Below are 27,628 nucleotides of genomic sequence, written 5' to 3' on the forward strand. Positions count from 1 at the left end.
GGTTCAGGCCATCTATCTTCTCAGACCTCCATTTCAGTTGTTTGGACTTGGATTCTTTCCAGGCTTCAGGTCAGAGTCCACCAAGAGCCTCAGGAGGAGGCTGAGTGAGTACATTGTTCTTATCCTGAGATTGCACATAAATGCTCAGTGTAGCCACATGTCTGTTACCCAATGCTGGACGATGGAGTCTGGTGATCCCAGAGCCACTTGATTGCCAAACTTCATCCAAATGGCAAGTTTAAGGTTCAGTGAGAGACTGTCTCAAAAATGAGTAAGATGGTGAATGACTGAGAAAGATGTCCTGCTGTCAACCTCAGACCTCCATGTGTGCTTGCACAGCGAGTGTAGCTGCACACACTTGCACCCAACGCCCCCCAAGGTCAGGGTGTCCTTTGAGGAACAGGAAGCCTGCTATGGGGTGACAGTCACAAGGGAATGACATAGGTCCTGCTGCCTCTGAGCTGGCCTTGCCACTTGCTACATCCCCTTTGCCCACTAAGTTCCCTGTTCAGGCTGCCGTGTGGCCTATGCTTCTCAGTTTGCAGTCCCCAGAGAAGCTGTACAGTGCTGACTCCTCCTGAGTGTGGGTGTTATGTGAATGCTGGGGGGAGGGATCACACACACACACACACACACACACATACACACACACACACACACACACAGAGGAAAGCTGCTGCTGGCTTGGTTCTCATATTGTACCTTCAGCAAGCATGACAACTTTGTGGCCCTGTCTGTCCCCCACAGTGAAGAGCACTGGCTTGTGCCCCCTGGTGTACCTGTGTGAGGGTCCTCCCACAAGTCAGATCAGACCCATGCCATACCTGTTTTCTGAGGATACCTACCCACTTTGACTAAGTTTCCAGCTTGCCCTAGGCTGCCCACACACACTAGGGCCCTGGTTTACTAAATGGGGTCCAAGGATCACCAGAGCTGAGGGGCCCTTTATCCCCCTGATCCCCAGTTGGCACAGTCAGGCCTGTCCAAAGTACAGGCAGCTGAATGGTCTTGAATTCCGATTTCCAGACCTCAAAGGAAGGAGGTTGAGGCACTTCTGGAGAGTCTCCAGGCTCCTGGGTGCAAGTTCCTCAGCAGAGACTGGCCCAACCAATACCCTGCTGCCAGTGGAGAGGGACCCAAAGAGTGGGGCCACCCTTAGCCAGCATAGCCTGAACTGGGTGAGGTTGGGTAGCGGCAGATCTTGCACACAATAGCGAAGCAGCTTGTACGTACTAGGACCCATCGGGAAGATGAAGGTGGCCCAATCACTACGGGGCATCCCGGGGGTGTCAGTTATCTCCCGATCTCCAGGATTAAACGATTCAGGGACCTCCAGAACCATATCAGCCTCCGCCCCCCCCCCCCCCCCCGCGCCCGACCTCAGTGGGGGCGGGACGGGGCGGGCAGTGGGCAGGCCCGTCACAGGCCACGCCCACTCCGGTATTTCGGAACTGGAGTGAGCTGCACCGGAGTGAGCTGGGCTTAGATCCTAAACCGGAGTTGAGCGACAAGTCCGCCTAGGTGAGTGTCCTGCTAAGCTGAGGAGCCCCAGCACTGCCTTCCAACCGCTTCCTCTGCTTGGACAAGGATCCAGGCGCCTCGCCCGACTCGACTCCAGGTGGAGGCAGGAAACTCAGAGGCCACGCGCCGGTGTTAGGCTGTCTGGAGTGCAGGCAGGCCGCAAGGAGAAGCAGAGGATAGGTTGCTAACTCCGGGCAACTTCAGAGCCCACCTCACCAAGGAGCCCCCTGCTGCGTCTGGCTCTGAGGGAGGGACCCATTGTACAGATGAGGCCATCCTATTAGAAAGTGGCTGGGGCTCAAGGCAGAATCCAGAGCCACTTGTCGTTCTGTCATCCTCTGAAGAGCAGGGAGGGGCTGGAGGAAAAGGCAGGGGTAGAAGGAAGACTAAGAAAGGGTGTGCAGGAGTAAGACAGAACTTCGGGGCCTCGGGGGAAGGCCACAGCACGAGTGGTGTGTGCCGGTCTAGCTCACAGATGTCCTGGTGATTGCAGGAGACAGGACTTAGTAACAACGTCGCGGTGTATTGTGTGCACTGTCTGCAGAGAGCATGGAGGAACTTTGTCTTGCATTTACATAGCTAGCATCCCTTGGCTGGGGCACCCGGGTGCTGGTGGTGGGCAGGACATGCTAGGTCAGAGCAGCGTTCTTCTGTCTGGGACAGACCCCTCTCTGGTTTGGTTCCAGTTGGCTATATGATCTTAGACTTCACCTTACTCAACCTGGGTTGACCCACTTATAAGATAAGGTTGGGATAGGAGGAGTGATGGTGGCCCAGCACTCAGGAGTTCCCTAAGTTCAAGGCCAGTCTGGTCCACAGAGCCAGCTCCAGGATAGCCAGGGATACACAGAGAAACCCTGTCTTGAAAAACAAACAAAACCATAATGCTGGGGTGTCCACTAGGAACTGGGGGGAGGGGTGTTTATAGAAACAGGATGTGTGGATTCTGGCCTTTTGTTCTCCTCCCCACTCATATCTTTCTTACCAGGGGTGGCCCAAGTTTTATTCAATCAAAGAGGAAACAAGCCCAGAGAGGGCAAGTGACTTACCCAGTGTCATACAGCTGGTTCCACTTCGGGGAGGACCCTTGAGACTTGGTTCCTGGCCTTAACACCAAGCCTTTCCTGCTCACCTTTGCCTCTGCAGGGCCTGACTCTTCTGAAACCTTGACTATCCTCTGAATTCTTTCCTTTCCCAGGCTGAGACAGGACTGTGGTTTTCCCTTAAGTAAACCGGGCCTGGGGAGGAAGTGGTCTGCTGGGCAGACCCAGGCAACAAGCTGGGCCCGTTAGTATCTGAAGTTGCTCTGAGCGGTGTGCCCCTACTTGTGTCCTCCCCTCCCCCACCCTCAGTGCCAGTTTAAGAGCTGAGGAAACTGTGTCCCACCAGGACCCTGGACCCGAAGAGCAATAGCTACAGGCCTGGAGGAGAGTGTTTGCTTTTGGGCTCTGCATCTGCAGGACTGGTTGGAGTCCTCTTTCCAGCCAGGAAGTGTAGGTGCTTTCTGGGGTTGGAATGAGGCCACCAGGGCTTCCTGCTCATTGTTTCACAGTTTCACTTTCTCAGTTTCAACACCAAGACTGTTCCTAGCCCCACAGGCAATGCTACTAAGCCAGGTTGCCTAAGGCAACCTCCACTCAATCAGGATTTTAGCCTCAGGGACCATAGAGGGCGGTCCACCCCCACCTCCTTCTTGTGTAGGGAAGCAGGCTAGACAGCTCAGTTATCACAGCCTCAGGGTCTCAGGGCTAAACTGGATCTCAAGTGGAGGCAGGCAGTGAGGTGATACCACGCTGCAAACAGAGTCAGGGTGTCTGGTGGGCTCTGGGATAGCCTGGAGCAAGGAGGCAGTGGAAAGCTAGCTTAAAGATAGCCTAAAGTAGGCTTTGGGGTCATTGGCCTGCTTCATGCTTTCTCATGCTACTGACTTTCTGTCGACCTCAGTACCTATTACCTCTTTCGGGGCCTCAGTTTCCCATCTGTCGGTAAATGGGAACAGGCGTATGGATACCTGTTTGGAACTAGCTCCTAACCAACCTTTTTTGCCTGCCCTAAGGATCATGGGCTCCATGTTCCGGAGTGAAGAAGTGGCCTTGGTCCAGCTCCTGTTGCCCACAGCATCTGCCTATAACTGCGTGAGCCAGCTTGGGGAGCTGGGACTCGTGGAGTTCAGAGACGTAAGTGGGGTGGGACAAAACCCTGGGTGGGTAACCCCTGTCAGGAAAGGCTGGCTGATTGTTCCTGGCCCACCATGGAAGTATCCCAGCCCTCCTTCCGAGGGCACCTGGATCCTAGAGCAGTGACTTCCTGGTCCCCTCCCAGAGATTCTGATCCCCATGTGTTTCCCTCACAGCTCAATGAATCCGTGAGTGCCTTCCAGAGACGCTTCGTGGTAGAGGTCCGGCGCTGCGAAGAGCTGGAGAAGACCTTCAGTATGTTGCACCCAGATTCACATTCCAGGCTAGCTTCTTGGATGGAGCACTAGGCAGGCTTGGTCTGAAAGGAAGTGCCCAGTTACCCAGGTGGAAGGCAGAGAAGGGAGGTGCAGGCAGGCAGGGCTGCTGGGATTTGCAGGATGTCCTTGGCTCTGGGTGGGTGGAGCTGAGGACACAAAGCAGAACTACCTTGAGGATGAGCCACAACTCACGCTTTCTGCCTAGATGGACTGGGCTGGGCAGATGCTGGGATGGAGGGCTGGAAAGTCCGTTCTTAGGTCAGAGGTCAGGGCAGAACAGGGGAACAGAGCTTCTGGAACAGCAGTTTAGCCTGGGGTTTTTCTGCAGTTCTGACTCAGCAGATTAGTCATGGTATTTGATGTGCATTTGGGATCTCCCCACACATCTGCAACCCTTGGCTAACAGTGGACGTTGTTAGCTAGCATAACCCCATGTGGCTTTTCTAACCCCCTCCCCACTTCTGTGTCTAGCCTTCCTGCGGGAAGAAGTGCATCGGGCAGGCCTGACACTGGCCTCACCTGAGGGGACACTGCCAGCACCACCTCCGCCAGACCTGCTGCGCATCCAGGAGGAAACAGACCGCTTGGCCCAGGAGCTTCGGGATGTCCGGGGCAACCAGCAGGCACTTCGGGCCCAGCTGCACCAGCTGCAGCTCCACTCAGCGGTGCTGGGCCAGAGCCACAGCCCCCCGGTCAGCCCCAGCCAGGGGAGGGATGGGGACAGGAGATATGTATGCCAAGCCTAATCTAGGCTGGGGCTCACAATGTCTCTTGGTGCCCAGATGGCAGCTGTCCATACTGAGGGACCCACCTCTGAGAGAACACCCCTGCTTCCAGACACCCGGGGGCCACACGCAGACCTGAAGGTCAAGTGAGTCAGGGCAGTTTGTCTTTTCTTGGCAGCCTTAAAGCACTGGTCAAAGAGGGACCCAATCGCTGAGTCTCAGCTTGTTGTGTTTGTGGGGGGTTCCTCATGGGTGCTTCTTGCTGAGGTGGATTGGGAGGAGGCTGCAGCCCCCCTCCAGCCTTGTTGGCAGTTTTGTGGCAGGTGCCGTGGAGCCCTACAAGGCTGCGGCCCTGGAGCGCCTGCTTTGGAGAGCTTGCCGGGGCTTCCTCATTGCCAGCTTCAGAGAGACTGAGGGGCAGCTGGAGGACCCAGTGACTGTGAGCTGGCAGGGGACAGGGTGGGGGCTATATGGGAGGAGCCAGGGCTCCAGAGATTAACTGAACCTGGCCGTTTTAGGGTGAGCCTGCGACTTGGATGACCTTTGTCATCTCCTACTGGGGTGAGCAGATAGGACAGAAGATCCGGAAGATCACAGACTGGTGAGCCACAAGTGCATGGTCCCTGGGCCGCTGCCAGTGTCCAGCCTACAGCTGCCACTTCAGGCTCCCAGATAGATGTTACTGGTTCTGTGTGGCCCAGGCCCCCGATAACACCATCACCAAGTTTGTCTGCCCCCTGCTCTGCCCAGTGACTATGACTGACCCTCACTACCCCATCTTTCCCCAGCTTTCACTGTTATGTCTTCCCGTACCTGGAGCAGGAGGAAGCCCGGCTCAGAACCTTGCAGCAGCTGCAGCAGCAGAGCCAGGAGCTTCAGGAGGTGAGCATCCACGTGACCTGACCCCCTGCTAGCTCCCTCACTGCCTCTTCTGACCTTCTGCTTTGGTCCCTAGGTCCTGGGGGAGACCGAACGGTTCCTGAGCCAGGTGTTGGGTCGGGTGCAGCAGCTTCTGCCCCCAGGGCAGCTGCAGATCCACAAGATGAAGGCCGTGTACCTGACCCTCAACCAGTGTAGTGTGAGCACCACACACAAGTGCCTCATTGCGGAGGTCTGGTGTGCCACGAGGGACCTGCCCACTGTACAGCAGGCGCTGCAGAGTGGCTCAGTGAGCATCCAGCTTGCCAGAGGCTTGCTCCCTTCCTGTCTGTCCTCATTCTGCTTCCAGCCTCTCCTCAAGCTTCTAGAACCTTACCTTTGCTCTGGGATTGAAGGGTGGGTACCAATTCCTAGGAGCTTCCTCCTCCAGGGCAATTCGGGTAGGATGGGGCTGACCAACATGCCATCCCATCCTCAACCCAGAAATTACCTTCTACAGTCCACATCTCAGCTGAGCGTGGGAGGGAGGGGGCAGGGTTTCTACAGGCCCTAGCATCAGCTTCTGTCTCTCTGCCTGGGTACCCCAGAGTGAGGAAGGAGTGAGTGCTGTTGCTCACCGCATCCCCTGCCAGGACATGCCTCCAACCCTCATCAGGACCAACCGTTTCACCTCCAGCTTCCAGGGCATTGTGGATGCCTACGGTGTGGGCCGCTACAGGGAAGTCAATCCTGGTAAGATCCGCTGCTCCCTCCATGAGGGCCAGTCCTCCCGTCCTCTGTCTGGGTACAAACCTTAAGAGGGGTAGGAATTGAGTCCACCCAACCCTTTTATAACAGAAGCATAGTCCCCAATTCAATCTCCAGGGAGGCTGTTGGGTACCCTAGTCCCAGTTGGGACTTTACACTTGTCTCAGCTGTTAAATCCACAGGGAACCAACTTGGAACAGTTCAGAAAACATATTTGGGAGTGGCTTAAAGTCTAGCTCACTTGAGCGTCTTAGTTTCTGTGGGTCACATTTTTCCTGGTCTGTAAGGTGGGAATAATAGCGCAAACCTCAGAGAAGCATTAGGACAGCTAGTGGTTGCCATAGGGCCTCAGACCAGCCTCTAACTGTGGCTTACCTGACCACACTGCGTTTGTTGTTTTTATGAAGTTGCAATCAATAGGGATGAGGATGTGGCTCAGTTGATACAGCGCCTGCATCATGGATTCAGTCCTCAGCTTAAACTGAGCATAGTGGTTAAGTCTGTAATCTGAACACTTGAGAGGTGGAGGCAAGAGGATCAAGAATTCAGGCATCTTCAGCTACGTAGAAAGTTCAAGGCTTAGTAAGTGGGTAAAGTGCTTGCTGTAAAAGCGTGAGGCCTTTGTGATAGGCAAGATCGGTCTGAGTCCATGTAGATGGGGGCCAAAGGATCTGGCCCTTCAGTGCCTCAGACCCAGCATCCTAGGCTTGATCTGTGGCCCTTCCAGCATAGGTAGGACAGCCATGGTATGGTACTCATGGTGGATGTCCTCTTGCCAGCCTTCAAAGCGGTAGCCTTGGGGAAGGAGGCTGTTATTTGCTAGAACATAGTAATAAAGTATTGTGGCTCCTCAGAAGGTGGCTAAGTAGGGGAGATGGCTGGCTGTGGCGCAGATGGCCGAGGCAGAGGCAGGAGGAGCAGGGATCTTAGACCAGCCTTAGCTACATAGGATCTGTATTGGCTCAGGACATCCCAAGAGCAAGTTTATTTGCCACAAAGAGACAAAAGGCATGGAATGAGACAAAGATGGGAGGTAGAGGATGAGAAAAAAGAGACGGATATTTGTCCTGGGGGTGGGCGGGGCAACTACATCCAAAGGGCTGCCTCTGGATAGAGTGGAGACTGTTGCAGCCCACAGGAAAATGGCAGTTTATAGAGGTACAATGGGGAAACCCCTTATTACAATGAGGTGCTTAGTTTTAACGGGGTGTTTTAATTAGGTGAGCCAAAGGGGGCTTTCAGTTGCTGGACTTCAATAGTTTGATAGCTGGACCTTGGCAGTCAGCCTCAGGAGGAACAAGTGGCCAAATAAGGGAACAGACCCTGGTGGGTCGCTTTAGGAACATGATGTGACTGACTGTCTTTAGCAAGGCAGAGGGGCAGGGGGAAGAAGGGAAAGGCCTGCCAGAGCCATGTTTGCCTTTCATGGGCTGGCTAGAGTCTCTTCACATTGCAAGCCAGATGCTACTAGATGCTGTCTAAACATAACAAACGAGGGTGTGAGAAATGTAGGGTGGGAATCTGAGGTCAGGCTGTCGGCTGCACCTTTCCAGCTGTTAGGGAAAATCTGTTTTGGGTCTTGTTCCTGGGCTGTGAACAGCTGTCATGGCCATGTGGTCTCTCCCCTCTCCTGTGTTCAAACACATGTCCCTGTCTGTATAAGGAAGGACACTGGACACAGGGCTAAGGTCCACTCTGTCTGAGGGCTGGGCAGTAGGGTGACAGTGTAGCTCCTGAAGGGGTCACAGTCGGCCTCTAATAAAGCTTGTGCATGGGAACCCTCCTTCCAACCCTAATTCCAGAGATGACGTGCCCAGCTTCTTACAGAACCAGCTGGATGCCCACCAGGACCCACAGCTCTGCCCTGGATGCTTGTCTTCGAAGCTTTTGTTCCTTCTGCCCATCTTTGGGCAGAAGCCCTTCTGCTTTGTTTTGCTTCTTTCTTTCTTTCTTTCTTTCTTTCTTTCTTTCTTTCTTTCTTTCTTTCTCTCTCTCTCTCTCTCTCTCTCTCTCTCCCCCTCCCTCCCTTCCTTCCTTTCTTTCTCTCTCTCTCTCTCTCTCTCTTTCTTCCTTCCTTCCTTCCTTTCTTTCCTTCCTTCTCTCTCTGTTCTTTCTTTCTTTCCTTCCCTCCTTCCCTTCTTCTCTTTCTTTCTCTCTCTTGCTGTTCTCTTTTTAAGACAGGGTTTCATTGATCCTAAGCTGTCCTCAAACTCTATGTGGCCAGGGATGACCTTGAACTTCTGATCCTCCTTTGAACTCTACTTCCCAAGGGTTGAGACTGCAAGGGTGTATCATCAAGTCTGCTCTACGGAATGCTGGGTCGGGATGGAGCCCAGGGCTTTTTCTCTTTCTTTTTTTCCCAATTTTTTGGTCTTGGTCTTTTGAGACAGGGACCTGGCTGTTCTGGAACTCACTCTAGACCAGGCTGGCCTCCAACACAGTTATCTACCTGCTTCTGCATCTTGAGTGCTGGGATTAAAGGCGTGTGCCATTACCCCTGGCTTGAGACAGGGTGTTACACTGTAGCCCAGGTTGGTCTTGAGTTCATGGCAAACCTCCTGCCTCAGCTTCCCTGTAATTCTAGAATTACAGGCTTGAGCCATCATTCCAGACCTATACATCTTCTTAAACATAACATTTAGAGCCAGAGAAGTGGTTACTGGGGAAAGGCTTGTGAATAATTCTGACAGCCTGAGCTCTAGTTCCACGGCTTATGTAGGAGTAGAACTCACTCCCAGGAGCTAAGCCCTGAGCTGCATACATGCATACCTTCCCCTCAGTAAATTAGCAAGTAAATGATATTCAGACAAACAACAGTAGCAACAAAGCCCAACTTAGCAACAGAGCTAGGCCAGCAGAGCCCGAAGACCTGAGTGTGGATCTCCAAAGCCCATGTAGGTTCAGCAGGGTATGGTTGTTACTCCAGAGGTGGTGAGATGTGGGCTGGAGCCAGGCAGCTCCTTTGTAGTGAGGTCCCAGGCTAATGACAAGCCACTCAGTAGCTGCCCTATCTTTAAACAACTGACTGTAGCTAGGAGACTGCTAAACCTACATTTATAACAACCCTGTAATGTGGCACTGAGACCTTTGTTTTACAAATGGAGAAACTGGCACAGGAAATTTAAATCACAAGCCTTGAGTAGCATAGATTGACAGTTGAGGCTCTGAGATGTGCCAAGTGGTCCCAGCCTCACAACACTCTCTTGGCCGGTTCTGGGAGGTCTCCGTGGCAACTCAGATGAGGAAGCAGATACCCAGTCCCCCACAGGAACCTGCCTAACTGTATCCTGTCTGTATAGCTCCCTACACCATCATCACATTCCCCTTTCTCTTCGCTGTGATGTTTGGCGACGTTGGCCACGGACTGCTCATGTTTCTCTTTGCCCTGGCCATGGTCCTCACTGAGAACCGACCAGCTGTGAAGGCCACACAAAATGAGGTACAAACCATCATACCTGACAAGGAATAAGGGGTAGGACACAGGAGCTGAGCAGCTCTTGAGCTGAGCTAAACATTGCACCATCTCCCCTCACCCCCAGATTTGGCAGACCTTCTTTGCGGGTCGCTACCTACTCCTGCTCATGGGTCTGTTCTCCATCTACACTGGGTTCATCTACAATGAATGCTTCAGCCGTGCCACCACTATTTTCCCCTCAGGCTGGAGTGTGGCTGCCATGGCCAACCAGTCAGACTGGAGGTAGGACCTATGTTCCTCCCTACCCACCCAGGGCCCCGGCCCACCGTGCAGCTCTGACATTATCTATTTTTACTGCAGCGATGAGTATCTGTCCCAGCACCCCATGCTTACCCTGAACCCTAACATCACTGGTGTCTTCCTTGGACCTTATCCCTTTGGTATTGACCCGGTAAGTGGGCACGCTGGTGCATGTGAAGGGGCAGTTGGGAAGGCTGGTTAGAGCTCCACAGCTCCATCTGTTCACTATCCCCCGTTTGACAGTTGGCACTGTGCATTTTCTAGGAGCCAGGCCTGGGACACAAGCAGAGAGGCCTGTAAAAATAGTATCCAGACCGAGTGTAGTGGGAATTCTAACATTTAGGAGCTGGGAGGCAGGAGGATCAGAGTTCAAGTGTACTGTTGGCTGCATAGAAGAGTTCAAGGCCTGCCTGGTTACATAAAACTCTGTCTCAAAACAAACAAACAAACAAACCAACAAAACCTAGAACAGAATAGCCGCCCACTCTGTGTGAAACAGGTCCATGTCAGCACCTATTGAACAGATCAGAGTGAAGCCTGCGTCCCTGAGAACTAGTGACTAGGGTGCTGGAATTGGGTTTGTCAGGGAGCAAGGTGATGAGAGGAACATGGGAGGGGATGGGGTCCTGGCAAAACTGTGTGCTCACCTCTTCCACTACCCCAGATCTGGAGCCTGGCCACCAACCACCTGAGCTTCCTCAACTCCTTCAAGATGAAGATGTCTGTCATCCTTGGGGTCACGCACATGGCCTTTGGAGTGTTCCTCAGCGTCTTCAACCATGTGTAAGCTAAGGGCTGCCAATGGGCGTGGGCAGTGTCCTTGTGGGTCTAGAGTGCTCTGACCTGTCTGTTCCCACAGGCACTTTGGCCAGGCCCACCGGCTACTGCTGGAGACCTTGCCTGAGCTCATCTTCCTGTTGGGCCTCTTTGGCTACCTTGTGTTCCTCATTGTCTACAAGTGGCTGCACATCTCAGCTGCCAGCGCCTCCTCGGCCCCCAGTATCCTCATTCACTTCATCAATATGTTCCTCTTCTCTCAAAACCCCAACAATCAGATGCTCTTCCATGGGCAGGTAGGCCAGGGATAGAGTGGCTGACTCTTTTACTAGGGACTTCAGTCACTGGGTCACCAGGAGCTGCAGAGCCATCTGAGAAATGGGTTGTGGGTCAAAATACCACCAGTGAAGTCAAAGCCAATGGACTAAAATTTGGGTCTCAGGTGTTGGAACCTGAAGTCCTTTCTTAGAGGTCCTTGTTAGTATCCCTGGCAGAGACTACAGTTCCCAGTGATCAATATGACCACACCAAGTGACTGGTTACATGCACTATGCATGGTTGCTTTTCCCTTCTTGCACACAGGTAGTGGTACAGTATGCACTGGTGGTTCTGGCTTTGGCCACAGTTCCCATCCTGCTGCTGGGCACACCCTTGTACCTGCTGAGCCAGCACCGTCGAAGAAACACTCAGAGAAGGCCAGCAGGCCGACAGGTAGGAGTAGAAAGTATAGGGAAGGCAGGCTGCATGGGAGGCGGCCTTTGCTTTCCTGTAGGGTCTGTGCTGCTGGCTGGGTGGCATGGGCTGTTCCAGGGACTGGAGCTGTTGATGTTATTTGGTTTCAGGATGAGGACAGTGACAAGCTTCTGGCCTCCCCTGATGAGGAGAAGGCTGGGAGCCCAGGGGATGATGAAGCTGAGGTAGGCAGTACAGTACAGTACTTTGTTGGGGGAGGGCTGCCAGCTCGGGCTGTTGTCTCATGGCCTCTTACCATGCAGTTTGTCCCTTCTGAGATCTTCATGCACCAAGCCATCCACACCATTGAGTTCTGCCTGGGCTGCATCTCCAACACAGCCTCCTACTTGCGTCTCTGGGCCCTGAGCCTGGCCCATGCCCGTGAGTGAACTTTCAGGGCCTCAATATTTAACCGGTCAAATGGGGCTGTTCCAGAGGTGCCTCATCAGCTCTAGGACAAGGATTCAAGGATGCTATTGCGGTGGGGGTGTGACAGGCATTCCTTCACCCTTGACCTCACTAGTCCCTTATGTGTGCAGAGCTGTCTGAGGTCCTGTGGGCCATGGTGATGCGCATAGGCCTAGGCATGGGCCGAGAGGTTGGCGTGGCAGCTGTAGTGCTGGTCCCTGTGTTTGCTGCCTTTGCTGTGTTGACTGTGGCCATCTTGCTAGTGATGGAAGGACTCTCAGCCTTCCTGCATGCCCTACGATTGCACTGGTGAGCACCCCTATAGTGAGCCTGGGCATGGAGGGGACGGGTGGATTTCCTCTCACCGGCCCCTTTCTCACACCCAGGGTGGAGTTCCAGAACAAGTTCTATTCTGGTACCGGCTACAAGCTCAGCCCCTTCACCTTCACTGTGGACAATGACTAGCACCTACTGTGATCCCTGCTTCTCCAAAGTGGGATAGGAATAAAGAGCTGGCTGGCCCAGGAACTTTGCCTTTGTCCTCTCTGGGGTACCTGGGTTAGGCTGACATTATAGTGGTCAGAGCTCTAGATTCAGAATATGACATCTACTTAGACCATCCTTCAAGGGAGGTAGGTGGGAGGAGGCACTGGTTTAGGATCTAAGCTTTTAGAAATTGCTGATATAACCCATGAATAACACATCTGCAAACTCTTGGGTGACGAGAGGGTTAGCTCTATGGCCAAGAAAGAGTTTAGTTTTGTGGGAATGGATTCCAACCAGGTGGGAAGAGTGAGCTTCCCATTTTTGGAGGTGTATAAACTGGCTTTGACTTCAGGCTCTGTCTCGCCAGTGTCTAAGTCCATGCTTGGTTAAGGTAGGAGTGGCTTCTTTCATTCCCTCTTGCTGGGAGGCATATACATAGTCAGTGTGTGTCAGAAGCCAGACTCAAATTTTCCAAGTTACAAAGTAGATTTTGCAGCTGAAGGCCCCAGCAACAAAGGCTGCTTTGAGGCCAGAGCTGCTCTGGGCATAGTGAGCCACAAAGACCTTGGCCAAGCTGCTGGGAGGGTTGTGGTCTGTCCTGCAGAAGATCTCTGAAAACAGAGTTGGAAATAATAGTGCCTTTCAGGCACTGTCACATGCTCAGCAGACTAAGCTAAGAGAGCCATAACTGAGCTGGGCAGGAGTATAGAGCATCCCCAGGAGTTAGCGGGCCTGCCTTAACTCTGAAGCTTGCCTTCCTGGACTGGCTATTCCGGTTGCCATGGGAACATGCCATAACACCAGCAAGCACTATCCTGGCAGTGATTGCCACTTATAGGTGTGATTGACCAGACAAAGATGGATCTGATCCCTGCTCCTTTGAGCAGGAAGTAACAGCAGGCAGGGAGAATAGAGGGTACAAAGGTTATTTGAGAAAAACACTGTCACAAATGGGAAGATGTAGAAAAGCAGGAGTTGGGCTCGAGAGATGGCTCAGTGAAGTTAAGAACCTAGCTTGCTCTTGCAGAGGACCTGGGCTTGTTTCCCAGCAACCACTGGACTCAATGGCCTGACTCCAGTTCCAGGGCATCCTACTCCTCTGGACTTCTGGGACTCATGCACCTCTCTCCACCACATAATTAAAAATAATAAAAATAACTCTTAAGAAAAGCACGAGGGGTCAGGCAAGCTGAGAGTCAGCTGGAGTGAAGCCACTGTGAGACAGGGCAAGAACAAGCAAGCCACAGCCACTTCCATCCATCTATCTAGATACAGTGGTGAGTTCTAAAAAGGCCATGTAAAACAGTGCTGGCTGGCCTGCAGCATTCTTGCTGCAGCTCCCTCTGCTCCTGACTGGGCCTGACTCCTGGCAGAGCAGCAGAGTGAGGCTCTTTCAGGACAGGTGGCAAATTTTAGGGATTTTGCTGTCTGGGGCCATGGAGACCAGTGGGATACCAAAATGTGCCGCGAGGAATGAGGTGTGGCGAGGATGCCCAGCCTGGCTTTTGCATGTGTGTGCTGGTGAAGAGCAAGGCACTGACATATGAAGGCCAACAGCCTGAGAATCAGTTTCAAGTTGTTTATTTATCTGTATAATACAGTCTCGGTGGTAGCAGAAATATGTGCACAAAACAATTCAGAGTTCAGAGTAAAAAAAAAATTCTAAGTTTATTCCATTGGGTATTAATGTACATGGATTTCACAGCTCTAATCTACCTGCATCCCAATACCCCACATACAGCTGCTGTCTCCCAGTGACATCAGATGGGAAGCAGCTTCAGAGGGCAATGGGCAGAAGCCCAAGTTCCAGGCCAGGCAGAGAGAAGGCAAGAAGGGGTGAGGAAGCTGGCTCCGCTACTCCTCTCTGGGAAGCTGAGGCTGTAAAGCACACCCAGTTAGGAGACACTCAAGTTATGGCCAGTGATGCTGGTCCATGAAGTCATGCGTACACAGGCACAGGAAGGCTGCAGCTAAAACCTGCAGATGCATACCCATAGTCAAGGGTACCCTGTACAGAAACCGCTGGCTGCCCACCCACAGATCCCACAATTCAGGCTCCTGCTGAGCCATTTCACAGTATGTCTGTTCACTTGCCCTTCAGAGTGTCTCCAACACATTGTCAGACTGTCACCTTCAAAACCTGGTCACAAATGTGTTGCAGCACATTAGTATCCTAAGTCAGCACTTAGTACCCACACAGCACTGTTCTGTTCAGCTGGGGCCATAAGAGGCTGAAAGCTGTAGCCATGCAGCCCAAAGGCCTCCAGCTTAGGTGGGTTCTGAGCTATTGCACTATCGTACTATATTTCTGCTTCCAATCATGGTTCAGAGTCCTAGTGAGAGTGTAAACAAAGATGAAAGAAATGTTACTCCACTTTAATGTAGTCTGTAGTATCATATACATCGGTGCTCAGTAGTGAGACGTCCAGGCCTTCTGCCCAGGGCAGTGGTCACAGCAGCACTCCACTGGCGCCCGGTGCAGCCGCCTCCTGCAGTCCTGTGGTGAAGAGTGGAGCCATCCCATTCACACCCCAAGCTTCCTCTTCTGGTCAAAGTAGGCATCGAACCTGGCTTGGGCATATTCCTGGGTGAGAGCAAACAGTATTTCACTATGTAGCTAGGCCCACCTGATGTACAGTGCTGCTGTGAATCACCATGCCAGCAAAACCCACATCTGTGTCTATGATGCCATCTTTGATCTAAAGCCCTGGTATTATGGGATCATCTGGTCAAATCATATTTTTAAAATTACATTTTATTTGTCAGAGAATACTCGTGCCACAGAGCATGTGTAGACATCAAGGAACAGTTCTCCTTCCACCATGTATGTAAAAGATTGCCCATCAGGAAGCTTGGTGGCAGATACCTTTACCTGACTCTAAAACTTGCTTTAAATATCCAAATGTTTCTTGTCTTTGCCTCATGGCATCATTACAAAACCTCTCACCTAATGGAGAGTCATCCTAATATGAGAGGGACCTGTGCCAAGAAAGAGTCTGTTAAGAACAAGGGCAGCTCCTATGGCCCTGGAGTAAGAGAACTATAAAATCATTGAGAAGGACCTCCAGATCTACACTGCCCCAGTGCCACCAAGTCACCAAATGCCTAAATCAAGCTCACACACCACACAGCTCTTTCTTGCAGTTGGGAGAATTGCCCATGAAACATACCATGTAGCCAAATTCAATGGATGAAATCTTGGCCTGTACAATGGACCAAAGTCCCCAGAGGAAATGAGAAGCAAGGGCAAATCTGTAACACAAAAGTGAGAGAAGAACATAAGCCATGTGAGGTCAGTCAAACAAAGAGGCCATCTTATACCCAGGCATGCTATCAAACATGGTTCTTACACTCTAAGTGCTGCTGTGGCCCTTTGTGGGACTGTATGTGAAGGGACTGGAGTCTCCTTCTCTGGCAGCCACAGGAATACTTACTGGTGTGATACACCCAGCTGCCTGAATAGGTAGGACTCTGGGAGGGTCATGCTCTGCTACAAGAGAGTATACAGAACACCAGCTGACAGCAGCGCTGAAGTTCAAATAATAGCAGATGAGTAGAGTCACGTCACCATTTCTAGCCTCTCCTTGCAAAGACACACACCCAATACCGCTGACTGGCAACTGGCTATACTTGCCAACATACAGCAAGGAAAAGCTTACCTGTTGACTTCAAGCAACATGTCTTCTTTTGTAGCAGACTGCTCTTCACTACTGAGGCTTTCAAAATCATTTTGGAATGTACTCAAGTAACTGGAAATAAAATGGAGCTTAAAAAAGAATGAACTCTGTTAGGATGGTTGACTGTTGAAAACAGACACTGCCAACAGCAGCTACACACCTATCATACACTGCCACTGCCTTTGTGCTGCCAGAGTGAGAACAAGGCCTCTGACCCTATGGTCTATGGTCTTATATATCAACTTTCATTAGGTGGGGTTTATAGAAGGTTCTACATGAACATCACAAAATAACCCATCAAAAATTAACACTATTCAAGAGGGGCTAGAGTGTAGCACTGGCTACTCTTTAAAAGGACCCAGATTTGGTTCCATAAGGTGGTTTACAACCTTCTGAAACTCTAATCCTAGGGAATCCAATGCCCTCTTCTGATCTCTGCAGGCACTGTATACACACAGACATTCATGCAGACAAAATGTTCTCACACATTAATATTCAAAACAAGAAGTCTACAGTAGATTAAAGAAAACAAAAAGAAGAGCTGGAGAGATGACTCAGCAGTTAACATTGACTGCTTTTCCAGAGATCATTGAGTTCAAGTCCCAGCCACCACATGATGGCCCGCAACCATCTGTAATGGGGTCTGATGCCCTCTTCTGGTGTGTCTGAAGATAGCGACAGTGTACTCATAAAATAAATACATAAATCTTAAAAAAAGAAAACAAAAGAAGCACTAGATTACTCAATTACACAAAGCTAATATCTGACAAAGCCCCACACTCACAATCTTTCCTTCTGTGTTTGTTTATATTTACTTATTTATTTGGGCGATCAAATCAAGGCCTCTGCACATGGTGGTCAAGCCCTCTCCTACTGAGAGAGATATCCCACCATTGTCTCAACGTCTTAAAAAAAAAGTAACAACAACTGCCTTAAACTCAGCACACTGTTCCACAGTTTGAGCACTGTCTTTTAGCACCACTTTCTGCCTCTGTCTATTAATCCTCCCAGCTATTCTGACTTCAGGTGCTATCCTCTCTATGGGTCTAAGCCTCTATCTTACCCCAAGCAGATCCGTTACCTGCTATCCCTCCTGATCCTCACACAAACTTGGCTACCTGGCTTGGACATATTCAAGTTCATCTCCAACAGCCTTAAATGGTGTCGGAAGACAGTGACGACGCTATCTGGCATCTTAATAAACCCTCATTTGAAGGGCTAGCCCTGAAATGGAGTTTACTTCCTGAAGATTCTTCACGGGCTCCTGGCTCCTTGGCTCAAGATGTTCCCTGACTGATCTGGAGCAGTGGCTTGTTCACACTGTCCTCACGGGATCATCTGATCTACCATCCTGCAGCTATGACATTCCAATTGAGTTTCCCTAGACTTTTCCTGCTCACTCCCTGCCCTGCCCACTTTGGGGACAAAAAAAAAAAAAAATCCCAAGAAGAAATTCCCACAAGAAATGGTTCTCCACATAGCGCTTGAAATTCAGGATGGGAAAGGAACCATTCACAGCAAAGCTTTTCCTCCAGCTACACACAGGCTCACAAAATAAAACAGGATGTTCCTATCCCACCTGCCTAGGAAATGGAGCTTTTGGCAAATACCGGAGGAACCACAGGAGGCCTAACCCTCCTCTGACTAAACCAGGCATTAACAGCTCAGGGAGTTAACAAAAGATGGACTCACATGTCCAGTATGCACCCACATGTTAACAAAACAAAACTGAATTGTTACTATTATTTTTATTATTAAGGGTTGAACCCAGGGCTTCTTACATGCTACCATGGGCTTCCAATAATCTACACCATCACTCCTCCTCGTACTATGATGCATGGTGTCGCTGTGTAGCCTAGACTCACAATCCTTTTTCCCTCTCTCCCTTCTAAGCAGCCCCAGCAGTTAGGTGTGTGTCATCTAGGCCCAGGCAAATAATGTTTTTAAATATAAGCAGAATGGTTTTCCTAATGCTGCCATAATTTAAGCAGAGCCATCAAGTATGTGGCTGGGACACGCTAAGTAGTATAGTAGAATACTCATTCTAGCATGCAAGAGGCCCTGCAAACACCCACAGACACGGCTTGTTTTTTTCTTTAATGAGTAAACAGAGTATCTTTTAAAAAGAAGCACATGCCAGGGCTGGTGGAGCATGCCTGCAGCTCCAGAACTCAGGAATCGGAGGCAAGAGGATCTCAGAGCTTGAGACCAGCCTAGTCCATAGATTCCAGGACAGCCAAGGCTTCACAGAAAAAAAAAAAAAAAAAAAAAAAAGACAAGAGAAAGATGAGCGTGCAATCCTAAGTGTCCTAATTGTGTGAAGCCAGCTTACATAGAGCTAACTTATCAATAATACAGGCGAGTCCCTACCTGTTGTTTTCGGGTAGGATACTTCTGTATGTTTGCTCTGAAGAAAGGATACTTTTCATAGGTATAATCATACATCCATTCACAGAAATGGTTTCCAATGTCAAATCCCCTGAAAGAGAGGGCAATGCAGGCAAGAAATGAGGCATGCTGTAGGACCTGCAGGCTCCCTGACCAGAAAGGGGAAAAGCTACATGAAGGCTGGGGCGATAGCTCAGTGGGGAAGAGCATTTGCTGCTCCTGCAAAGAACCTATGCCAGGCAGCTCACGATTGCCTGCTAATTTTAGTTCCAGGTGATCTGATGGCCTCTTATAGCCTCCAAGGGCCCTCAGCACTAGGCACAGGCACACAAATAATGCATATACATACACATAAAAAGTATATTAAAAGCTGAATGAACCTTAAATGGGATCTCTGATCCCCAAGGTAGGTTTTGAGAGTAGATCTGTCAATCTAGGCATACAGCTTATAAATATAATAGATTGTTGTGTAAGAAATTACCCCAACACAGGAGTATATATGCTACACAAAGTCAATTTGGTAAGCATCAGAACCACAGCAGATGGAGAACCAAAGGTGCTATCTGAATGCTACTTGGACACCTGAGCACAATGCTTCTGTGGGAATCAGTACTCATGTCAGGAGAACCATCTTGGCAGCCCAGAGGAAGTGGCAAACTGCTCATGAGTGCCTGCTCTAACTGCATAGAAAGGCCTGTGCTGACTTGCCTTGGGGGGCAAACAGCTTCCTTTTTTGGTGAAGAAGTTTTTTGCTTAGTATGCTGTTTGAGCCTATAATTGCCCTGTATCATCACAATAATTAATGATATGAGACTATAACACATTACCTGTAATTGTAACTGCTGTATTCAAAGTCAATGAGCATCAGCTTCTGCTTTTCAGAATTCTCTTGACCTTCCAACAATAAGATATTCCCTACAAAAAAATTGGGTTACAAGACAGTTTATAACACAGGGCTTTTAACCCTTAGGCATCAGAGTGTGATTTTGACCCCAAATCATGGGCCTACAGAGTACAAGGTTGGTCATGGTAGCAGCCCAGCTCTAAGCAAGAAGGATTCAGGACCACCTGCTCCTACTTCCTTCCTTCTGGGCTCTCTACATACTGCAGAATATAGCCAGACCTCCTCGACTACTATTTGGAGCAGTACTTTCCAAAAACTGCACAGTGTGTGCTAGAGTACATCTGGTTTCCTTACCTCAATCTCCCAGAACCTTGGAACTGGGTGCTGTCATCAACTGCCCAACTGGGGTCCAACTGATTTGTCCCTGCATGTTCTCCAACCCAAGAAGACCAGAGACAATGAATGGCCCTATGTTTCCTCCAGCACTGAATCAAGGCAGGTGGGTGACTGCCAGCCTGGCTGGGCCAGCCCATTTCCCCTAGTGTATTCAGCAGCTCAGGAGTAGGTGAGAGGGCCTGGAGCTCCATACCTTGCTAACTCTGGCCACTCTCTATCTCCTAAGGTTTCTAGGTTTTGCAGCATATTCCTGTTGCTTCCAATGACAATGAAAACAAGAACAAGGGCTGGAGAGATGGCTCAGTGGTTAAGAGCACTGACTGTTCCTCCAGAGGTCCTGAGTTCAAATCCCAGCAATCACATGGTGGCTCACAACCATCTGTAATGGGATCCAATGCTCTCTTCTGGTTTGTCTGAAGACAAACACTGTACTCACATAAAATAAGTATTTATAAAAAAAGAAAAGCAGAACATGAGGAAGACACCCAGAATTGTCTAATAAAATAAAAGCAACCTGTCATTTCTATCTTGGTCTTCATGCAGTTGCCCAACAACTGAAGTGGGGGCTGTCCCTAAACCTGTTGCCTGCCTGTGAATCCCATTCCCCTTTTCTGGCCTCAGTGGGAGAGGATATATCTAGTCCTGCAGTTACTTGATGTACCAGGATGGGAGAGATGGGGGGAACAAGGACAGGAGCTGTCTGAGAGGGTAACTGGAAGGAGGGGGGGGCTGATATTGGAATGTAAAGTAAATAAATTCGAGAAGAAAAAAAAAAAAAGAGTTCCCTTGGTCATGTTGTCAGCAATAAAAGCCTAACTAAAACAAAGGAAAAAGAAAACAGTAAAAATTTTTAACAGCAGCAATATACTTTACTATAATTTTCTCAAATTAAACAGTCTAAGCCTTCAGTAGTGTGTGGGCATTTTATGAGAAGGTGGTCTAACTAAGTTACATAGAGCCTGCACAATCTGGGTCTTCTGCTTTGTAGGCTAAAGTAGAATTATATACCATAAGGAGTTATATACCAACAGGTGCATGTGGTTTCATTCCAATTCCCACTTTAAAGACAATTTTTTTAGATCTAATATATATATTTATTGTTGTAAATATAATCAATACTCTCCATGAACTTGTTTTCTAACTAATTCAGAAGGTTTTCTTTGGTATAAAGCTCTAGCTCATTTTTGCGCTTAAACATCACTTGCTAGGTGCATCTTTATTGTGCTGTCATCTTGAATAACATCAATGGTCTTAAGTATAACACAAGCTTTACCTTTAGCACGCCATGGCAATTCTTACCTTCTTGGCAGTCATTATGACAAAATACAACTGGAGATCTGGTATACTGCAGCAATGACCTGCAAAAACAAAGCCTCACTGTTACCCATCTTATTCAGTAAACTGCATGCATATTCTCACATGGCTAGCACAGAGCCTGCATTCCAATACAGCACACTCATTCACATCCAGAAAACCATGTGTCATTGTATGTCTCAGCAGAGAACCCACTCAGCCTCTCTGCATTGCAAGCTCTTCCATACTGGACTACTATGCACTCTGCCCATGCTATCCTGAGATACACAACTGCTCCTCATGAGCCTAACCACTGACTTATATGCTCTTAGAATGGTTTCCTTCATAGTATGTATCAGAACTAGACAATGCTGTTCTAATAAAGCAAGAGTTCCTTAAGGTTTTGGCACCAGTTCCACCTGGCATAGCACACTGCCCTGCACCTAGCCTCACCAGAAAGACACAACAAGGGTTTCTGCTCAGAAACCAATCTCAACATTTTCAATGTCTCCTAATGATTAGGGTTAGCCTACCAGCTCCCTGGCCTGCTACCTCCATGCTCCTGTTCTAGGTAAAACCTCACCTGACCTTGGACATTCAGGGCTGGAGATATGTCTTAGTGATTAAGCTGAATACTTACTGTAGAGGATATTGATTTCATGAGTTCAGATTTTGAAAGATGTTGACAAATTCACCCTGCCCACCCACAAAAGCCTGTTGTTGCTCATACCTTTGATCCCAGCATAGAAACGGAGGCAGTCTGATCTCTGAGTTTGAGACTAGCATGGTAAACAAAGTGAGTTCTAGGATAGGCAAGTCTAAACAGAGAAACACTGTCTCAGGAGAAAGGAAGGAAGGAAGGAAGGAAGGAAGGAAGGGAAGGGAAAGGAAGGGAAGGGAAGGAAGGAAGGAAGGGAAAGGAAGGGAAGGGAAGGAAGGAAGGAAGAGGAAGGAAGGAAGGAAGGAAGGGAGGAAGGAAGAGGAAGGAAGGAAGGAAGGAAGGAAGGAAGGAAGGAAGGAAGGAAGGAAGGAAGGAAGGAAGGAAGGAAGAGACAGATTCCTAGGTTCAATCCATCCGGTTCACCAGGACTTACAACTGAGAGAGCATTTATTGTGTAGATGAGGAACTTAACTACGTCAGGGTAGGGAACAGAAGGCTATACTCACCTCAGGTTCTCAAGCTCGAGAGGCAGGTTGTAAGAGAGGAATTTGTGCAGTTGCTGAACTCTGGCCTCCCTGCTGAATTTAAGTCTTAGTACTTGATTCAGGTATCTGCCATAGGAAGGACAAAGACCAGTGCTAAGCTGAACAGGTGTATTCTTAGGCCTCACTCAAGCACCCAACTTAGCCAGTCCCAGTTCCAAGGAAGCCCAGTGTCTCCAGGAAAGAGGGAGGGGATGGTTGGACCTATATAGTACTCAGGGAAGCTAGCTTTCCGCCCACCCGATAGCAATTTTGCAAACAAGTCTTCATTCTTGGTCCAGGAATTGATTGATACATGCAAGAAAGTCTTATTCATGAGACACACAACACAAGTAATGGCATGTAAACCAATGAACCAAAGGGGTCTCTGACTACCCTGGCAGATGAAGGGAAGCACTCGCTTCTGTAGCCAAAGACACCAGGTAAAAGTGATGAGGACCAAGTAATCTCAACACTTACTTTTCCATTGTTCCAAAAAGCCATTTTGGTTCCTTATTGAATGGCATTTTCATACCATGAAATGTGGCCATTTTCTCAGCTATTTCTGCAGAAATATCTGGTAATCGTAATTCATCAGTGTCCAATCGCCGGCTCTGGAAACAGGAATCAGGAACTTCCATTTACACATGCAACCTAACAACTGTACTAAGACCATACCATACAACCTTAGAACCAGGAGGATGATGGAGACAAGAAAGAATAAGAGGCGCCAGCTTCAATGTTGCTCCATTCCATAAAAAAGACCCCAGAGGCCAAGAATAAAGTGAAACAGGAAATGTTTAAGTGGCAACAAAATGGTGAGATCCACATTTGTGTATGTGAGTGGATTTGCACACCTATTTTTAAACTGTTAGTTTTATTTATATATATACAGCTGTTTTGCCTGTGTGTATGTCTGTACCACATGCATACCTGATGTTCAAAGAGGCCAGAAGAAAATGTTGAATTTCTTGGAATGGAGTAACAGATTCTACTTGTGAGCTACCATGTAGGTGCTGGGAATTAAAACCCAGATTCTATGGAAAAGCAGCCAGGGATCTTAACGGCTGAACCATCTCTCTATCCTCTCATATATAATTTTACTTTGTATGACTGTGTCTATGTATGAAAGAAAGGTTGCTACACAGTTTAAATGCTAGACATGCTAGGCAAGCACTGTACTATCCCAGTTCATCCCCAACATATTTTCTCTTGTCTTGCTTTATTTATGATCCAGTTTATTTTCATAGGTCACCCCTAAACTTTAAGACTTACGTCCTGGTACCCACTGAGGTCAGAAGAGGGCATTGGACCCAGCCAGTACGGAACACGGAACCCAGATCCTCAAAAGAGCAACAAGAGCTCTTAACTGCTGAGCTATCTTCCATTTAATATTTCCCACATTTCTAAATCCCATATTCCAAATTTCAAAAGACATTTAGTATTCTTATTTTGCCACAAGAAGGAAAGGGAGTCACCCCTGATGTGGTTTCCGTAATCTTACCGGTATAAACTGCTCCAGTCGGCCTTGGGGAAAGATGCCATAGAGTTTTGGCCCAAGTGACCTCTCTGCAAGAATGGCAAACATAACACTCTCCAGAACCATCGCTTCAGCCCCCTAAAACAGATGGCAACAGACCAGGTATCAGTGTTTTCTTAGACAGAAAGTACTATATCAGAAGCAAGTTCCTCCAGGCTGCTAGGCCTTCTTTGGCATGGGCAATGATTCTCCTCTAGGCAATAATTCTTCTTCATACATCCTTCAGTCCTTCATTCCCTCCTTACACACACACACGTGCGCGCACGTGTATGACTTTTAGAGGATCTAGCTCATAGCATCATACTATATAGATGATGTTTAAAATTAGTCACTAGTTCCAAAAATACAATTTCCCTCCAAGTAATGTTAAGAATAAAAAGTTCTATAAACCAATACATTACATACTAATATGCTGTAGAAAATGCTTTAAGACAAATAAAAAAAATTGGTATCCTACTAAAAGTTGTGTTAACACTATATGTTTTGAGAAAGTCTCTCTCAGGTAGCCGAGGCTGGCTGTGAACTATGTAGCAGATGTTCTCCTGCCTCTGCTGGGATTATAGGCATGTGCCTATATTCACTTTATTTGGTACAGGGGAACAAATCATGACTTCTTGCATGCTATGCAAGAACTCTACCAACTGGATCCCCAGCCCCAACCAGTGCAGTCCTAAGTGCCTGTGGCTATTCCTATGTTGTCACCAGGTTAACTGTATCCTAGGGAGACAGTTACTGAACTACCCACTAACAGAAATCCTTTCTCATGTCAAATGGTACTCTCCAAAGCAAATCACTCTACCAAAGTTAGTTAGTTAAGAGCCCCTGCTTTTATTGTGTCTATTCATTTTACAACATTATTGTTTGAGTATCACCCTTGGTCTCTCACCAAAGACAACAACATCCATTCTGATGAAGATGATTTAAGTGCCTCTCTACTGAGTACCCAGTGAGCTTGAATGCTCCAAAAGTCTCCTGCTAATCTGTGGGTTCTAGGTTTTGAATTTTAATTCTGTCTCCATTAAATTCTCTAATGTCATTATGCTCTTCTTTAGATTTCTTCTGTGTGTATGAGTGTTAGTCTGCATGAATATATGTGCAGTGTGTGTGTGCCTGGTGCTTGAGGACGTCAAAAGGCATTGCATTCTTTGGAAGTGGAGTTTTGGATGGTTTCAGTTACTGTGTGGATACTAAGAACAAAACCTGGTCTTCTATAAGAATAAGTGTTCTTAGCTACTGAGACATCTCTCCAGCCCCCTCCCTCCATCTTTTATCTTTATTCCTAATAACCCATAGAACTATGAACTTTCAAAATCCACTTTTTCTCCAATTTATATTCCTGTCACCCCTGAAAACAGCAAATTAGGTAGGGCATGTTGAGTTGTCATCTGTTACAAGTAGTGGGGGGGCATGGAAGGGGGAAAGGGAAGCAACATTTAAACTGTAAATATATAAAATATCCAATTTAAGAAAAAAAGAGTAGTGGGTGGGGAGCCAATTTATTGCTTAGGTCCTAGCTCAGATTCCATCTTCTTAAATTTCAAAAACTTTTTCTATGTGCAGGCAGTTACATGGCATGGAGCCCATGTGGAAGTCATTGGATAACTCTTGGGTGTCAGTTCTCGCCTACTACCTTATGGGGTCTGAGGATCAGACTCAGGTAGCCAGACCTGTGCTAGAGCCTCCAACTGTCAAGTGTCTCACTTGGCCCCAATCCCACACCAATAGGTGTGAGTATCGTTCCTTCTAAAATCCACTTCTTCCCAGCTTTCAGGTGATTTTTTTGATTGACCTTTAATTTTTTTTGTTTGTTTTGGTTTTTTATGTTTGTTTGTTTTTTTAAGAGACAGGGTTTCTGTATGTAGCCCTGGCTGTCCTGGAACTTACTCTGTAGGTCAGGCTGTCCTCAAACTCAGAGATTTGATCATCCTTTGTTAAGAAATATGCTATGGGTGTATTCAATCCCATATAAACATGCTCACAGCATTCACATTACAAAACTCAGGAAGGTTGGGGGTTTAGCTCATGGTAAAGCATTTGCCTAGGAAGCAGGAATTCCTGTGTTGGGTCTTCAGCTCTGAAGGTTTAAAAAACAAACGGACAAAAACTGAATTCAGAAACTGAGGTCAAGCTCGTTAGGCAATGGTAGATAGCCACAGTTGATAAGACAAAAGAAATGTCTCCAAAGCTGTCAAAGCACAGAAAATCATAACTCAGTCACTTCCCCTGTGTGTGGACAAGTGCTTGCTCCTAATCCCTACAATTACAGCTGAACTATAATCTTGTATAATCCCCATATTAGTCTAATTATACCGTGCGAGGTTCAATCTGTATTAATTCCAAGCGTGTGTATTTGACAATATAAATTTGTTCAGACTAGGGAATTAGGTATCACATGGACTTGCATCTTTTTGACAACACCGAATACCTCTATTTAGCAGATGGAATGTTCTTATTGCTCATCTAACCCTCGTAACACATTGGTTTAGGAGGGACAGTTACTGCAGCCCTGTCTGACCTGAAGCCCGATACTGCAGAGACTCTCAGGGGAGCTCAAGCGAAGGCCCTCAAGGTGTCCTCTGCTGTAGTCCTCTCCCCTGTAGGCTGGGAGCAGTCTCCTCGGCGCCTCCTACAGTGGAAACTGCAAAAGCAAGCAGAGCCTGACCATAACTGAACAAGAGGATCCTGGGCTGAGCTCTAGAGTAGGCAATCTACCGGGTATGGCTCCTTGTAGCTATATGCCATCTGTAGAACTCCCCCCACCCCACTCTAACTTCCAGTGTAATCATTTCTAAGCTTCTTTTGTGTAAAAATCCAGACTTTTGTTATGATTAAAATTTGTTTTCCAACCCCCTGAACTGCAGAGCATTATGATGACCACAGGGGTTTAGCTGCATCTGAAGTGTTACATTTTTTTTTTCTTGTGGCAGTATTAAGTGGCATTTGTAGACCTTGAACTGGTTATAACTAATCCTGAACTTCTGATCTTCCTTCCTGCTGGGATTAAAAGCATGAACCACCATGCCCAGTTCTTACAATGCTTGCAGATGGAATCCAGGGTTTTGTACATGATATGAAAGCACTCTGTCTACATAAAGAGAAAAAAATTAAAGAGAGAAAAGAGGAGGGTGGGATGTGCATGTTTGTGGCTGCTTACATACTGTAATATGGGGATCAAAGGACAACTTCCAGGAGTTGGTGTTCTCTTTCCATCATGAGAGTACTAGGGATTGAACTCAGGTGATTAGGCTTAGAGGTAAGTAGACTTTACCCACTGAGCCATCTTGCCAGCCCTTTCTGGTTGGTTTTGAGACAAAACCTTTGTATTATTGTCCAGGCTACACTTACATTTCCAATTTCCCTGCACCTCTTGCACCAGTTTCCCCAATGACAGACTGCAGGCAAGCAACACAATATCTGACCTCATATGTAAGGTTTAAAGTTCAGTAAGTTCATCAGTTACCCGCTGGTACCTGGATTAATACTCTGCCTAGACTCCTGCAGAGCCCATAAACTGCACACACAGATATGGTGCCCAGACAGAGATATAAACAAATTCTACCCAACAAGCCCTGCTCCAGACACCATGGTGGCATACTGGCAACAGGCCGGACTCAGCTACATCCGGTTCTCCCAGATCTGTGCAAAAGCAGTGAGGGGATGCCCTGAAGACCGAGTTCAAAGCAAACTCAGAGAGGACTTCCTGCAGCAGCAGAAAAACTGTGAAAGTGAAGAAGTGCGTGAAGTGAGTAGCTGAACCTGAGTGAAGCCTGAAGTGCTGAGTCTTCAAGGTGGCATGTGGGCACCTGTTCTGGCAGATGGAAATCAACATGACCTGCTGGGGGCAGACTACCCATCTTGTTGAT

At 48.3% G+C, this 27,628-nt stretch overlaps 2 protein-coding genes and 1 pseudogene across 3 annotated transcripts in view; 2 read left to right on the forward strand and 1 right to left on the reverse strand.

Annotated features, from left to right (window-relative positions):
- Window positions 1-1,447: 1,447 nt before the first annotated feature.
- On the forward strand, window positions 1,448-12,484 carry TCIRG1 (T cell immune regulator 1, ATPase H+ transporting V0 subunit a3). The gene is made up of 20 exons (XM_080911619.1): window positions 1,448-1,521; window positions 3,578-3,698; window positions 3,875-3,953; window positions 4,448-4,668; window positions 4,759-4,847; window positions 5,014-5,140; window positions 5,220-5,302; window positions 5,490-5,583; window positions 5,657-5,869; window positions 6,168-6,312; window positions 9,627-9,766; window positions 9,867-10,024; window positions 10,103-10,193; window positions 10,707-10,825; window positions 10,902-11,115; window positions 11,402-11,530; window positions 11,662-11,736; window positions 11,815-11,932; window positions 12,091-12,268; window positions 12,346-12,484. The coding sequence occupies exons 2-20, from the start codon at window positions 3,582-3,584 to the stop codon at window positions 12,422-12,424; spliced, it is 2,469 nt and encodes an 822-aa protein (XP_080767745.1). The 5' UTR covers window positions 1,448-1,521; window positions 3,578-3,581; the 3' UTR covers window positions 12,425-12,484.
- A 1,526-nt stretch (window positions 12,485-14,010) lies between these two features.
- Window positions 14,011-27,628, reverse strand: part of CHKA (choline kinase alpha) — a 44,830-nt gene continuing 31,212 nt past the window's right edge. Inside the window, exons 4-12 of the mRNA XM_080911486.1 lie at window positions 23,730-23,843; window positions 22,706-22,839; window positions 22,211-22,315; window positions 21,050-21,108; window positions 19,338-19,425; window positions 18,493-18,601; window positions 16,105-16,211; window positions 15,616-15,697; window positions 14,011-15,029 (exon numbers count right to left, since the gene is read on the reverse strand). Coding sequence (XP_080767612.1) covers window positions 14,970-15,029; window positions 15,616-15,697; window positions 16,105-16,211; window positions 18,493-18,601; window positions 19,338-19,425; window positions 21,050-21,108; window positions 22,211-22,315; window positions 22,706-22,839; window positions 23,730-23,843 — 858 coding nt within the window. The 3' untranslated portion in view covers window positions 14,011-14,969. The remainder of the gene's footprint in view (window positions 15,030-15,615; window positions 15,698-16,104; window positions 16,212-18,492; window positions 18,602-19,337; window positions 19,426-21,049; window positions 21,109-22,210; window positions 22,316-22,705; window positions 22,840-23,729; window positions 23,844-27,628) is intronic.
- On the forward strand, window positions 27,349-27,511 carry LOC308416946 (ATP synthase subunit epsilon, mitochondrial-like; annotated as a pseudogene). The gene has a single exon. The product of its transcript is annotated as an ATP synthase subunit epsilon, mitochondrial-like (transcript).

This window comes from Micromys minutus (genome assembly GCF_963924665.1).
Source record: "Micromys minutus genome assembly, chromosome: 2".
Classification (NCBI taxonomy): Eukaryota; Metazoa; Chordata; class Mammalia; order Rodentia; family Muridae; genus Micromys; species Micromys minutus.

Bases quoted from the DNA above. Each gene is read 5' to 3' on its own strand.
- TCIRG1 (XM_080911619.1), top strand. From the start codon at position 3,582: ATGGGCTCCATGTTCCGGAGTGAAGAAGTGGCCTTGGTCCAGCTCCTG. The intron at 6,313-9,626 runs GTAAGATCCGCT...CTGTCTGTATAG, and splicing joins CTACAGGGAAGTCAATCCTG to CTCCCTACACCATCATCACA. The intron at 12,269-12,345 runs GTGAGCACCCCT...TCTCACACCCAG, and splicing joins CATGCCCTACGATTGCACTG to GGTGGAGTTCCAGAACAAGT.